Source organism: Neofelis nebulosa, chromosome 2 (assembly GCF_028018385.1).
Source record: "Neofelis nebulosa isolate mNeoNeb1 chromosome 2, mNeoNeb1.pri, whole genome shotgun sequence".
Taxonomy (NCBI): domain Eukaryota; kingdom Metazoa; phylum Chordata; class Mammalia; order Carnivora; family Felidae; genus Neofelis; species Neofelis nebulosa.
The window spans coordinates 150,919,513-150,932,305 of NC_080783.1; the positions used below are offsets into that span (position 1 = coordinate 150,919,513).

Sequence of the window (12,793 nt, forward strand, 5' to 3'; positions counted from 1 at the left end):
ATGTTAATCTGTTTTGTTTCTTAAATTCCACATAAAAAATATGGAATGTTTCACAAATTTGTGTGTCATCCTTGCACAGGGGACATGCTAATCTTTTCTGTATTGTTCCAATTTTTGTATATGTGCTGTTGAAATGAGCATAAATCATTATTTTATCAGGGTGAAACTTTACAAGTAATTTTTCTAGGTCAAAATGTGTTTTCATTTTTAAGATTTGGTACATATTGCCAGATCGCTGGTAGTTGTATAAATTGGTGTGATCTTTGTGGCGAGCAGTGTATGGGAGTATGCTTTTTTCTACATCTGTGCCACCACTGGGAATTGCAATTAAAATTTTTTTTTTTTTGCTAATATAGTTAGTAAAAACAAAAAATGAGAATGCTATCTAAGAAGTTTTTCTTTCTCTTATCTGTATAAATGCTTTGTACTTTATCTTAGAGAATATAATATAGAAATATCTATTAGTACAACAATGCTGTACCTAGATTTATATTCTGAGTCAAATCATGTACTGTGTACTTTGTATATGAAAAAATATGAATACTTTACTAGAACTCTTTATTCCTGATTCTTTTTTTAATTAAAAACATTTTTTTTTAATGTTTATTTAGTTTTGAGAGAGAGGCAGACAGTGTGTGAATTGGGGAAGGTCAGAGAGAGAGAGGGACACACAGAATCCGAAGTAAGCTCCAGGCTCTGAGCTGTCAGCACAGAGCCTGACGCAGGGCTCTAAGTCATGAACCGTGAAATCATAACCTGAGCCAAAGTTGGATGCTTAACCAACTGAGCCACCCAGGCATCCCTCTTTACTCCTGATTCTTAAACACACATACACACACGTGCATACATGGCCACAGATTATCATTCTGCTCTACCATGGGAGTGCCAGAGTAAATAATGCAAAATGCTTCTTTTTACACATTGATTTTATATTTGCTTTTATTTTTGGTTAAATGCTGTTATTTTATGATTTGCTTTTTAAGGAGATGCCTACATAGAAGAGTGACAGCAGCTGGACTGAATGTTTCACTGCTGAACTGGTTCCTCAGGTACCCTGGCTCTGGTGATTGCTATGGGAGAGTGGATGACTGTTACAGATCCAGATCTGTCTTCAGGTACCTGAGTCTAAAATAAGTATAAGCTAAATCAGTAATTGTAAAGGTGGATTTTTAAATGAAACTGTAAAATGATTTACCACAGATATTGAAGATGTGACTAGAGAGAGACATAAATAATTGTAAAATATCTAAATTTTTATTTTGAGAAAAATTATCTGGGAAAGCTAAGAATTGTGCCATACTTAAGTGGGATTAAATGCCTTTGACGGATGATGAGTTTGATTGTTACTATTTTTGAGAGAAATGTTTATGCATTTGAAATGAGTTTATTGGCTACTTCAGTACACTTTGATTTATTCCTTTAATATATAAACTTTGACATAGGTGGTTTTTTTCTGTTATTTTTATAAATCTGAAATAGTATAAACTAAGAATCTATTGTATCTTAACATGCCTCCTAAGGGCACTTGATAGTTGTATCTTTTTGAAAAAAAAGTACAGTTGACTCTTGAATAACATGGATTTGAGCTTTGTGGGTCCACTTATACAAGAATTTTTTTTGATAAATGTACCATGCTGCATATTTATTTTCTCTTATGGTTTTTTAAATAACACTTTTTTTTCTCTAGTTTCCTTTTTTGGAAGAATACAGTATATAATACATGTAACGTACAAAATATGTGTTAACTGCTTATGTTATTCGTAAGGCTTCTGGTCAACAGTAGGCTATTAGTAGTTAAATTTTGGTGAATCAGAAGTTATATACAGATTTTTCAGCTGTGTTGGAAGTCAGTGCAGTGTTCAAGGGTCAATTTTGTGTAGTTTTCTTACAAAAACCAGCTTTGTCTGAATTTGAAAATTTAAAAAAATATTTATATAATTCAACATCTTTGGTAACGGAGATAGTTTTCTTTGCATGTGTTTTATAAATTGTTTAAGTAAATACCTTTTATTCTTTCAGAAAGCAAAAATATCTGTCAATATACCTCAGAAACAAAGATGTCTCCATCAAGTTTATACTCACAGCAAGTGCTATGTTCTTCAATACCTTTATCAAAAAATGTGCACAGTTTTTTCAGTGCCTTCTGCACAGAGGAGAATATTGAACAAAGTGTTTCATATCTTGATCAGGTAAAAAAAAATGTTTTGTGAGAAGAATAGCATAAATCATGTTATATAATAGAACATATCGAAGTTATGAGAAAAACACTTGTTAAGCGCATGTATGTTGTTATGTATCGGCCTGGGACTTAAACACACTAGAAATGCAGAGAACCACCGTGATCATCTAGTCTGGATACATGGTAAATGTTTTTGTCAGGAGCAGGTTGGCCTGCACATCACCCTAGGGGCTCTTCCACTTGGAGTGTCTCCCTTATTTTACTGATGCAGAAACCTGAGTGCCTTGCTCCAGGATACAGGCAATTGCAGAGCAGAGGCTAAAAGAGCCCAGTTCTCTCTGTTCTTTGTCCTTTGGGATATTTACAGTTTTCTTAACTCAGGGTAGTTTTTATGATTTCTCAGAAAATATTTCTGTCTTTTGTTTCTATACTTAGTTGTCTGATAACCAACTTTGAGGAAAACATTTTCTCCTACCAGGAATTGACTACTTTCGGTTTTCCTTCATTATATGAAGAATCCAAAGGTAAAGACACAAAGAGAGAATTAAATATAGTTGCTGTTTTAAATTGTATGAATGAGCTACTTGTACTTCAGCGGAAGAACCTTCTAGCTCAGGAAAATGTAGAAACACAGAATCTGAAACTGGGAAGTGATATGGACCATCTGCAGAACTGCTATGCAAAACTTAAGGTAGAAATTGCATGTCAACCTGTATTTCAATAAGGCAGATATCTCATAAGCTAAGCCAAATGATAACAATGTTTTCTGTTTAATATTTTTAGGTCTCTGTACATCCTATGGTGCCTACAGGCTAGAGATTATTTTGACAGGGGAGCTGTGGTGGGCTGGAGGGGGTAGTTGGAATACCCTCCAGGTTATAAAAAGGCTGTGGGTTGTGGATAGTACTTTAATTTTAATCAGAGAGGCCTATGGAAGGTCTTATGAATTAGAGTGACTCAGAGTTGTAAGCCTAAGAAGGCAGTAATTCTGCATTAAAACTTTTTATATCTGGATAACCTTGGCTGAGTGTTTTTTAAGTAGATAGTGAATAATCGTGCAATGATATTGATAACCGGGGGCTGTTTAGCCTTTCCCCTAAGGAGTGTTCGCTTATTAGGACAGCCCAGAGTATAGAGTGTTTTCCAGGAAGTCTTCTAATTCAGGGTTTGACCTGGGCCAAAATCAGGTATTTCTCTGTGGACAGAAGTGTGTTCAGTGGCAAAAGTTGCTGATCTCTCCTAGTATATGATTCATTCAATTTGTTGAGGAGAATTTATTGAGTATTTTGTGTGCTAGGCTCAATGGGTTTACAGAGGAGTGAACCCCAGTCCCTGCTCTCAAGGAGATTGTAGTCCAGTGGAAGGCGATACATTGAACTAAGATTATTTGCATCATTAATTGTTCTTGGAGGTAAAAGGAGGCTTCACAGAGACTTAACACTGATCTCAGGTTTGAGGAATAAGTAGAGATTTGCTAATGTTTGGAAAAGACATTCTAGGCAGAGGGTGCAACCTGTTTAAAGCATAGAGGTATGAGAGAGGATTTTACTTTTAGGAAACAGATAATAGCCCTGTAGGACCTGAACGATATGATTATAATGAAGACGGATAGGTGAGGCTGGGACCCAGGCGTCAGATGATGTGAGCGCATTGTGCAGAAACCTGGAGGCACCAAGGAATGTAAGAGAAGGCATCGTGGGCATCATGTAGAGATACCAGTCTGGCAGTAGGGTGGAGAAATTATGGGAGAGGTGTAGATTTGTGTTTGGGGTGGAAGTAGGGAGCCTAGAAGGCATGGTGGAAAGGACAGCTGTTAGCAGGCCTTAGCAGCTGCTAAGGCCAGAAAGGTTTTGCCAGTGGAGATGGTAAAAGGGAGATATTAAGCAAACTTAGGAGGTAAAATGGGTAGAATTCTATGAAAAATTGAATTGGGGGAGTAAAGAGAGTCATGAATTAAGATACCAGCCAGGTCTCTGTCAGCTTTACAGAGGATGATGGTATGATTTACTGAATTAAGTGATATAGCAGGGGGGTATACAGATTTGCAGGGATGATAGTGAGTTCAGGTAAAGCATTGATAATTACTCAGAGTGAATCTGATTTGACATATGTGGGACATGTCAACTGGCCCAGTGCCTTTAAGTTCAGCCATTCCAAATGGTCTGGCATGATAGGAAGCTTTCAGCACTCCAGAGAAGAAGGTGCCAAAAATTCTGACAGCCTTAGTTATCCAAGTTGTATTCCTAAATTTTATAAATTCCTAAATCATCTTGAGATCCATTGTTAAAGAGATTGTGCAAGTTGTCATTTATGGTCACTTATGCCATAAGTTGAGTGGGTTTCCTATTTTATAAAGATAAGAGGCTTTTAAAAATATTCCAATGGTCTCATGCAGAACTTGGCACATTTCCTCACGGAATGTGTGGAATGAATTCAAAGTGAGCATCTTATCCCATACTGATTCCAGCAATGCTGCCGTTCCTCTCTGGAGGAAATCTTCAGAGGTTCCCACTTGCAAGGGAGAACTAGTATTGTGCTGAGCCTCACTTTTTTTGACCTGAAGGGTTGCTGCTTGCTTGGTCACCCATCTTCTTTAGACTTAGCTCCAAATCACTTTGGTTCTTTCTCAAAGAGTGTGCTGTAGCAATGTTACAAAGTACTAAAAGGAAATTTTAAAAGTGTCCAGTGGCAGCATCACTTGAATAAGTAAAGAGCCTTTCAGGGGATCCGCTTTGAAACTCTTTTGTCAGATACATACAACATTTTGGAATTTAAATAAATTTATAACTTTATAGTATTGTTTGAGAATAATTGTTTTAACTAAACATTTTGTGTGCCATTGAACTGCAGTTTTAGCTAGCGAACCCTAGTATGTGTACATTGTTTAGACTGTTCTTCTAAAAATTCATTTGCTCTGAGTCTGTGTTAATTTTAATCAGGATTGCATGTGGATGTTTTAGGAGCAACTGGAAACCTCCAGGAGAGAAATGATTGGGCTTCAGGAAAGAGACAGACAGTTACAGTGCAAGAACCGGAATTTGCATCAGCTACTGAAAAATGAAAAAGATGAAGTGAGTTGTCAGTTATTGAAGACAAAGTTTGAGTGAATTTTTTTTTTCTTTTTTGATTTGAGGTGACCATAACGGCTACTTTAAAACAAGTATCATTAATTCATCCTTTGTCAAATTGGTATGGTGGACCTCTTTCTACAGCACTGCAGCATATTTAACTGAGGTCAGGAACTCTCTGTGTCATCCCTGCTCCAAGAGGATTCATTTGGTTTAGTGTAGTGGTCCGTAGCTTGTGACAGCCAGTGTCCTGTAATGTCTGCCTGGACTCAAATGCATTGATAGTTTTTCCGAGGGGCAGGGGTGCTTTAAATGCAGATCTTTTATTCTCTGCTATATCTCTGTTTAATATCTGGCATCCCTCTTCTTTATCTTAAATCCATTATTCATACAGTCAAGCAGTTACTTGACTAAATGGACACAAGAGTTATTGGTTTTTAAAAAAAGGAATTCACATTTAAAAATCTTATTTCTGGTTGCTAATGATACCATAATTATAATCTCACTTCTGCTATAGTGGTTACTTAGTATTTAGATCTATAGAGTTCATGCATTTGAAATTATTTTTTAATTTATATATGAAGAAACCATTATGTTCTTGCTCTGCAGTTTTTGATCCCTGACCACTTGATAACTGTAAAAATACAATATTTTCAGTGTTGTGTATGTTTTTTTAAACTATAATTAAGGACTTCTAAGGGAGCATATTTCTTTAATGACCTTATAGTGATTTAGACAGATTTTATCATATTTGACTCGTAATATATTCCGTTAGTGGATAATGAAATATCTTAGTTAAACTGCAAGATTGCTTATACATTTTCTTGAGTTATTTCCCAGAAAATGTTGACTTGATGTGCTGATTACACTTAAGTGGTTTGAATGTAGTTAGTCTTTAGTAAGGATTGAGTTAAATGTGATCATCTTCACCGGAGATTAAAAATGTTATTATAGAATAGAACATGCTTTCTATCAAGGGTTGCCTGAGAAACCATAGTAGATCTAAACATTGAACAGTAGGGCATGGCATATCGTGGGTACTCAGCAAATATTTGAACTGGATTCTGTCTGCTATTTGGGCTTACTCTAATTTGAGAACTGTTTGTGATCAGATAAATGAACCTGTTTAAAAACAAAACAAAAAAATAAACCTGTTTACATGCTGTGATGTGCTATGGCTAATTTGTCACAGATTTATAGGGAATAAAGTGGTTCAAGTAAGTAATGTAAGGAAGTCACTACAAATGATCAATTGATTCTTGTTTCAGATGAAGCTCTGATCACTTTCATACTTCTGTAAGAGTTTCTGGCTTCTAAATGATCAGACTCTAAATGTAGAGTAAAAAGGGTAGAAAAAGATAATTTCGAAAGTTATGAGTTCTGGAAGTTTCAGAATTAAACAATAAAAACTTTGTGGTTCACTTAATGATACTTTTCAAAGTGATTTCCAGTGGTTATTGAGAAGAAAGAATAATCCTAGAGTAAGCTATTTTATGAGGAGGTGAATGCTAGGACTTCTATTCTCTTTTGAATTTATAAATTTTAACTGGGGGATTGTCAATCATAAAGGGACTCATTTGATGGAAAATGCTTTTTTCAGGTACAAAAATTACAAAATATCATTGCAAGTAGAGCTACTCAATATAATCATGATATGAAGAGAAAAGAACGTGAATATAATAAATTAAAGGAGCGTCTGCATCAACTTGTTATGAACAAGAAGGATAAAAAAATAGGTAAGAAACAACTGGCTGAGATAGAGCAAAGTAAATGCATAAGCTAATATCCTAAGAAAGAAATGTGAATAGACAGAGCACAACAACCCATGAAGTGTTATTTTTATGCTTTATGCATAAAATGTCTCTAGACGGTATATATCCACATAAACTAGAAATTGAGACAACTCGTTAGTGAAAAGTAAATAATTTTGCTTTGCTTCCTTAGTTGCATATAAGAATTACGTATTTTTTTTTAATACGGCAGTTGTGGTTCCATAGAGAAAAAACTAAGCCAGAGGATATTCTAATCTTCTATAGCAAAGAACTGATAATATGAAAAGGCAAGATGAGTTTCTGAGTACCAAAAAAAGTATATGATTTTAGAAATAACTTTGCAAGATTATTCTTCACATCAAATCATCTATGTCATTTCCTTTAAATGTAGCTGTGCATTTTTGAAGCAGCTGGTCTAAAGAAGGGACTGTGGACATTATGCTTTTGTTTGTGCCTACGTTTTTTTTTTTCTTTCTTTCTAGTGTTACTCTTGTGAAAATTAATTTACAGCTTACGTCATCCAAGCATAATTTCAGGTACATGACATAGATTACAAAGTAGAACCATGCACACAAAAGTCGAGCTACACGCAAGGTTTTACTGGCCTGGTGAGATGCAGAACAGGAAATGTGTGCATTTAGTTATTGAAGAGTGGTTCCCACATGGGCTGCAGGTTGTCCTCTAACCTGCATGCTACAGTAATACCCTAAACCGTGGTTTCAGAAACGGAGCTCAGTTGGATTTGCTGACATGACAGCTGATGAGCAGATGTCCCAAGCTGTCACATGGTGGGCCGTGTCCGCTGTCAGCAGGCAGCTCACTATTGACTCAGTTATTCAGCTATCTTATTTTAAACATTACTGAAAAATGGAAGTGTGGTAAGCTATTAAGACAAGGTGGGAAATCTTTAGGTAATCAAACTTAAACTTCATTGGTTAACCTCACGTTCATCCGTGAATTAAATAAAGAGCAAGATGAAATGCCGGCAGTATGAAGTGTACTAATTAGAGAAGTTTATTGAAGATTTAACTCTGGTAACAGAGCTCTTATTTGGTGGGAATCTGGCTGTCTTCTAGTCCAAACCTAACTGGAAGTGGTATTTTCATAATGATTTTATTAAGCCTAAAGCTACAGTAACTTACTGTCATCCTCTTTCCTTCTTATGCCAACTGCTTCCGTCTCCCCCTAGGATAGAAGAGAAATTAATACTGTCAGGGGCTTTGGCTCCTTTGATGATGATGACAACGCGGGGCTTGGCAGACTTATTCTATAAAGATTCTAATAGTAAATGTGTTCAGGTTTGTGGAGTCTGTGGCCTTTTGTCACAGCTATTCATCCCTGCACTTGTGGTGTAAGAGTATATAAACAAATGGTGTGGCTGTGTTGTAATAAAACTTTATTTCAAAAATCAGGCATCTGGCCTGCAGGCCATAGTTTGCCAACCCCGAAGATAAAATTAATAATGATAATGTAATATTTATCAAGTACTTTAAGTGTTTTAACAACATCTTTTACTCTTCACAACAACTCTTTGGTAGATATTTTCATTATTCCCACTGTATTGATGAAGAAACAGGCTTAGCAGGTAAATAACTTGTCAAGATCTCAGTGTTTATCAGTAATGGAGAACTGGAACTTGAAATCCTGGACTTTCTGAGCCCAAATCCTAATCTGCACCAGGTTGACTTAGGTCTCCAGTATGTATATAGTGTGTTAGGGTTTTATACACTTATATGTATGTTAAGAATTGGTTTTGTTTTGCATGTTCATGTTTGTAGCTATGGAAGTTTTAAATTATGTGGGGAGAGCTGATGGAAAAAGAGGCTCCTGGAGGACGGGTAAAACTGAGGCCAGGTAAGTTCCAATTTAAATTGATACATTTCATCAGACTTTTCTTTCTATAACTGCATTTTCATGCTGACAGTTTCTTTCTCAGGAATGAAGATGAAATGTATAAAATTCTCTTGAATGATTATGAATATCGTCAGAAACAAATCCTAATGGAAAATGCTGAACTTAAGAAGGTTCTTCAGCAAATGAAAAAGGAAATGATTTCTCTTCTTTCTCCCCAAAAGCAGAAACCTAGAGAAAGAGCAGATGATAGTACAGGAACTGTAAGTGGCTCTTTCCTCTCTAATACAGTTTTGGATTGCTGAGTCGAACAATTAAAACATTAGATAGGTATTCCCAGTGGGGGACATTACTGGTGTTTTGGACAGGACACTCACTGCTGTACTACCCCCAATCACTGTGACAACCCAAAAAATTGTCCGGTATGTTTCTAGACATGCCCTGGGAAATGAAGGAGATGATTTTCCAAGGACTTGATCTTTTCCCAAAACACTGTGTTAAGCTCTTTATGAGCATTGTCTCGTTTCATTCTTAAAATTTGATGCTTTTCATATTATAATTATCCCCCATTTTATAGCTGAGGAAACTGAGGCACCTTAGTCTAATTAACCTAGTATCACACAGGACAAAATCAGGATTTAAATCCAAGTCTGCCTTACCCCAGAGTTCATGTATTTAAGTACTGTGCTGAATATCCTCTAAGTAGTTTAGTTGAGGTGTTATGTGTTTAAGCATGCTTTGCTTTCCAGAGAGTGAAACATTTATTAACTTTGGGAACCAGCTAATCATTCAGTCCATAAATTTGCTGTCTGGTCCCTGGAAAGAAAAAGCTAAAAGGACTTTGACTTTTTCCTTTGTCTTAGTTAGGGCTGTTATAACAAACTACCATGGACTAGGTGGTTAAAAACAACAGAAATTTATTTTTTACAGTTCTGGAGCCGGGAAGTTCAAAAATCTAGGTGCCCATAGGGCCAGTGTCTGTGAGAGATGTCTTCCAGGTTGCAGATTGCTGACTCCTTGTACCCTCACATGCCCAGAAACAGGAGGATTGCTCACCAGAATCCCTTTGTAGGGGCACTCCTCCCATTCGCGAGGGCTCTACTTTTCATGGCCTACTCACTTCCCAGAGGCCCCACCTCCGCATACCCACACATTGGGTGTTAGGATTTCAACACAGATTTGAGAGAACACATTCAGTCCATTGCATTCTTCAGAAGCTCTTCTGGGGAGAAGGGGCATGTAGAAAAGTAACTGTTAAACTTGTTAAGAGCTATAATAGGGTGGTGCAGTGTGCAGAACAAAGCAAGTGAGGCAGTCAAGGAAGGCATCAGAGAGCAAGTGAATTTGAGTTGGTTCTTAAAAATAAGTAGGTGTATGTTTTAGGAGTAGAAAGCATGTGATGCAAGGGGAATGATACGTGCAGAGGTCTGAAAGAACAAGTCACATCGTGGTGAAAACTTCTTTTAACTTAATTGCTTTCCATGTTTAAATTCCGGATTCAACCAAGTAACTAAAATCTGAAAATAGCAATGTTGATGGAAAATGCTAATTGTCAGCAAGTCCATCAGAACTTGTTTTTAAACCTACATTTGGGGACTGTTTACTTTGTGGTGTCACAGATCAGTCCTGCTGATAAGCCTACCCTCTTCTACCTCTTTTTTTCTTTCTTTTTAAAAAAAATCATTATCTGAGGCACCTGGGTGGCTCAGTCATTAAACATCTGACTTCAGCTCAGGTCATGATCTCACAGTTCATAAGTTCGAGCCTTGATTCTCTCTCTCTCTTTTCTGCCCCTCCTGGGATGCTCTTTCTCTCTCTCTGCCCCTCGCTCACTTGCACACATGCGTTCTCTCTCTCTCTCTCAGAAAAAAAAAAAAAAAAAAAATCATTACCTAGATGTTCTTTTTAAACTCTCCAGTTTGGGACCTTCTTGACCTTTATATTGAGTTAGCCTTTTCTCTCAAAGTCTATCACTTTTTGGTTCATTGTGAAAATCCACAAATGCCTTCCCAGAGCTAGCATAGTTTCTGTTACTCCTGTAGTTTCTTCAGGTTTTGGCCCAACCTTTACAAACAGTACCAGCTTTCAGTCAGCAAGAGTAAGTAGTAAATCAAGGAGACCTTCCTCAGATACTTAAATTTCCCTCTCCTCACCGCCACTCATCCAGTGGGTTAGTATCCTGTGTAATTCTTAATAATGCAAATGTTTAAGTTTGGAGAAGTACCCTTAATTAAGTAGATTTCTTGGTTTTAAAAAGTCTGTTTTTCTAGATCTTTTTTCTCTTATAATTTAAATCAGTCCTTTTAAGGACTTTGGAGCATTTTAGTAAGGGAGTAAGGTATAACCTTAGAATGCCTAGGTACCATTCAGGTTTCACTTATTAGTTATTTTCTTACTTAATTGTAGCCAAAATATATACCCAAGATTCAAGGTAACTTTTTATTTTCATTTTGTGGTTTCAGCATTTAATTTAGTCTGGGGAGTGTTAAGCGATTATTATTATTAATGTTTTAAGTAATGGATTTATAGTATTCTGGTATGCTTTAACACATAGAAGGTATAGCTTCTTGGAAGAATTACTGGCAAGTAGCTCCAGAGGATTGATTGGCAAGAAGCAGAGTCATAGTGAGCTCCACGCTGGGCCCTCCCCCAACCTGCTTCCCCTGGGAGACCTTGACTTTGGCAGCCATTGCTGACCTCACACTATTGATACAGCTCTCCACACTGAGTCACTCGCTCATTCCTGCTGCATCTGCATGCAGGAACAGCCTAACCAGCATTTCTTCTCATCTTCTATGTTTTTTCTTTTTTCCCCCAGCAAGATATTTACTGTTCAGTTTAGTAAAGTAGATCTCTGTCCACTTTCTTGGATGTTAATAATAAAATAGGACCATGCAGATTGTTATGCAGACATATATATATATCTGCATATATATATAATATATGTATATATACCTGCACATTATATACATATTATTATTGTCTAATAATATATATTATTGTTTATGTAGCTATAGATTATTTCGATATATTTTAATACTGTTTTCCTATGTTCTTTATCCTGCTTTGATTCTGTGTGATCATATGTCCGTGGTTGCTGTATTTTCCTATGATTAATGTGCTGGTAGAGTAAAAAGGAAAATAATCTCTGGTTTTATTTTTTAAAAATTATACGAAAAAAATAGGATTCACAGTTACTTTGTAGATAACTTCACTGGTTTATTTATTTAAACAGCCTAGGACTGGAGATAAGTTGATCTAACTTCAGATCTCCAATCTGCCTCTTGGCTGTGTGATATCGGGCAGTGTGTCTACTTCTGAAAGCCTCATTTTTCCCACATTATAACATGATTTGAGGGTTAATTAATATATGAGAGCATCTAACACATCACTGGACAAGTAATGAATAACTTCTTCACACAGCTCCTTGACTCTCATCACTAGATTCAAATTCACATTTGAAGAGACTTGAATTGGACAATTTCTATCTTAAATATTAGGTCACATATGCTTAAGATATGGTGCAGAAATGATTTTGATAAGGATCTCTGATAATTACTACTGCCTGAGTATCTAGAGCCATTTTAAGATACTGGTCTTTCCCTTTCACCTCTCTCGCTTGTAGGTTATCTCTGATGCTGAGGAAGATGCTGGGGAACTGAGTAGGGAGAGTATGTGGGACCTTTCCTGTGAAACTGTGAGAGAGCAGCTTACCAACAGCATCAGAAAGCAGTGGAGAATTTTGAAAAGTCATGTAGAAAAGCTTGATAACCAAGGTAACTTACTGTCTCAGTGCATGCAAAGTGAGTTGACACTCAGCTGTTAATTTCAGTCACTTAGAAAGCCACGTTATGGGCTCAGCTGTGAAGTACTCGAACTCAGTTTGGTAGTTTGATAATCAAGCTTCTATCTACTTCTAGAGG

At 36.5% G+C, this 12,793-nt stretch overlaps 1 protein-coding gene and 1 non-coding gene across 10 annotated transcripts in view; one reads left to right on the forward strand and one right to left on the reverse strand.

The window, feature by feature from the left end:
• The window catches only part of SSX2IP (SSX family member 2 interacting protein), a 43,573-nt gene that overhangs the window by 20,054 nt on the left and 10,726 nt on the right, over nt 1-12,793 (forward strand). For 6 of the 9 annotated variants that reach the window (XM_058716784.1, XM_058716785.1, XM_058716779.1 and 3 more), the window contains 8 exons: nt 984-1,115; nt 2,020-2,189; nt 2,658-2,870; nt 5,140-5,250; nt 6,848-6,983; nt 8,798-8,873; nt 8,944-9,133; nt 12,496-12,646. In XM_058716784.1, coding sequence (XP_058572767.1) covers nt 1,073-1,115; nt 2,020-2,189; nt 2,658-2,870; nt 5,140-5,250; nt 6,848-6,983; nt 8,798-8,873; nt 8,944-9,133; nt 12,496-12,646 — 1,090 coding nt within the window. In that variant the 5' untranslated portion in view covers nt 984-1,072. Of the gene's footprint in view, nt 1-983; nt 1,116-2,019; nt 2,190-2,614; nt 2,871-5,139; nt 5,251-6,847; nt 6,984-8,797; nt 8,874-8,943; nt 9,134-12,495; nt 12,647-12,793 lie in introns of all 9 variants that reach the window. The other 3 variants (XM_058716787.1, XM_058716786.1, XM_058716788.1) reach the window with 2 other exon arrangements.
• Nucleotides 35-141, reverse strand: LOC131505770 (U6 spliceosomal RNA). Its single transcript, XR_009258546.1, has one exon. It is a non-coding gene; the product is annotated as a U6 spliceosomal RNA (small nuclear RNA).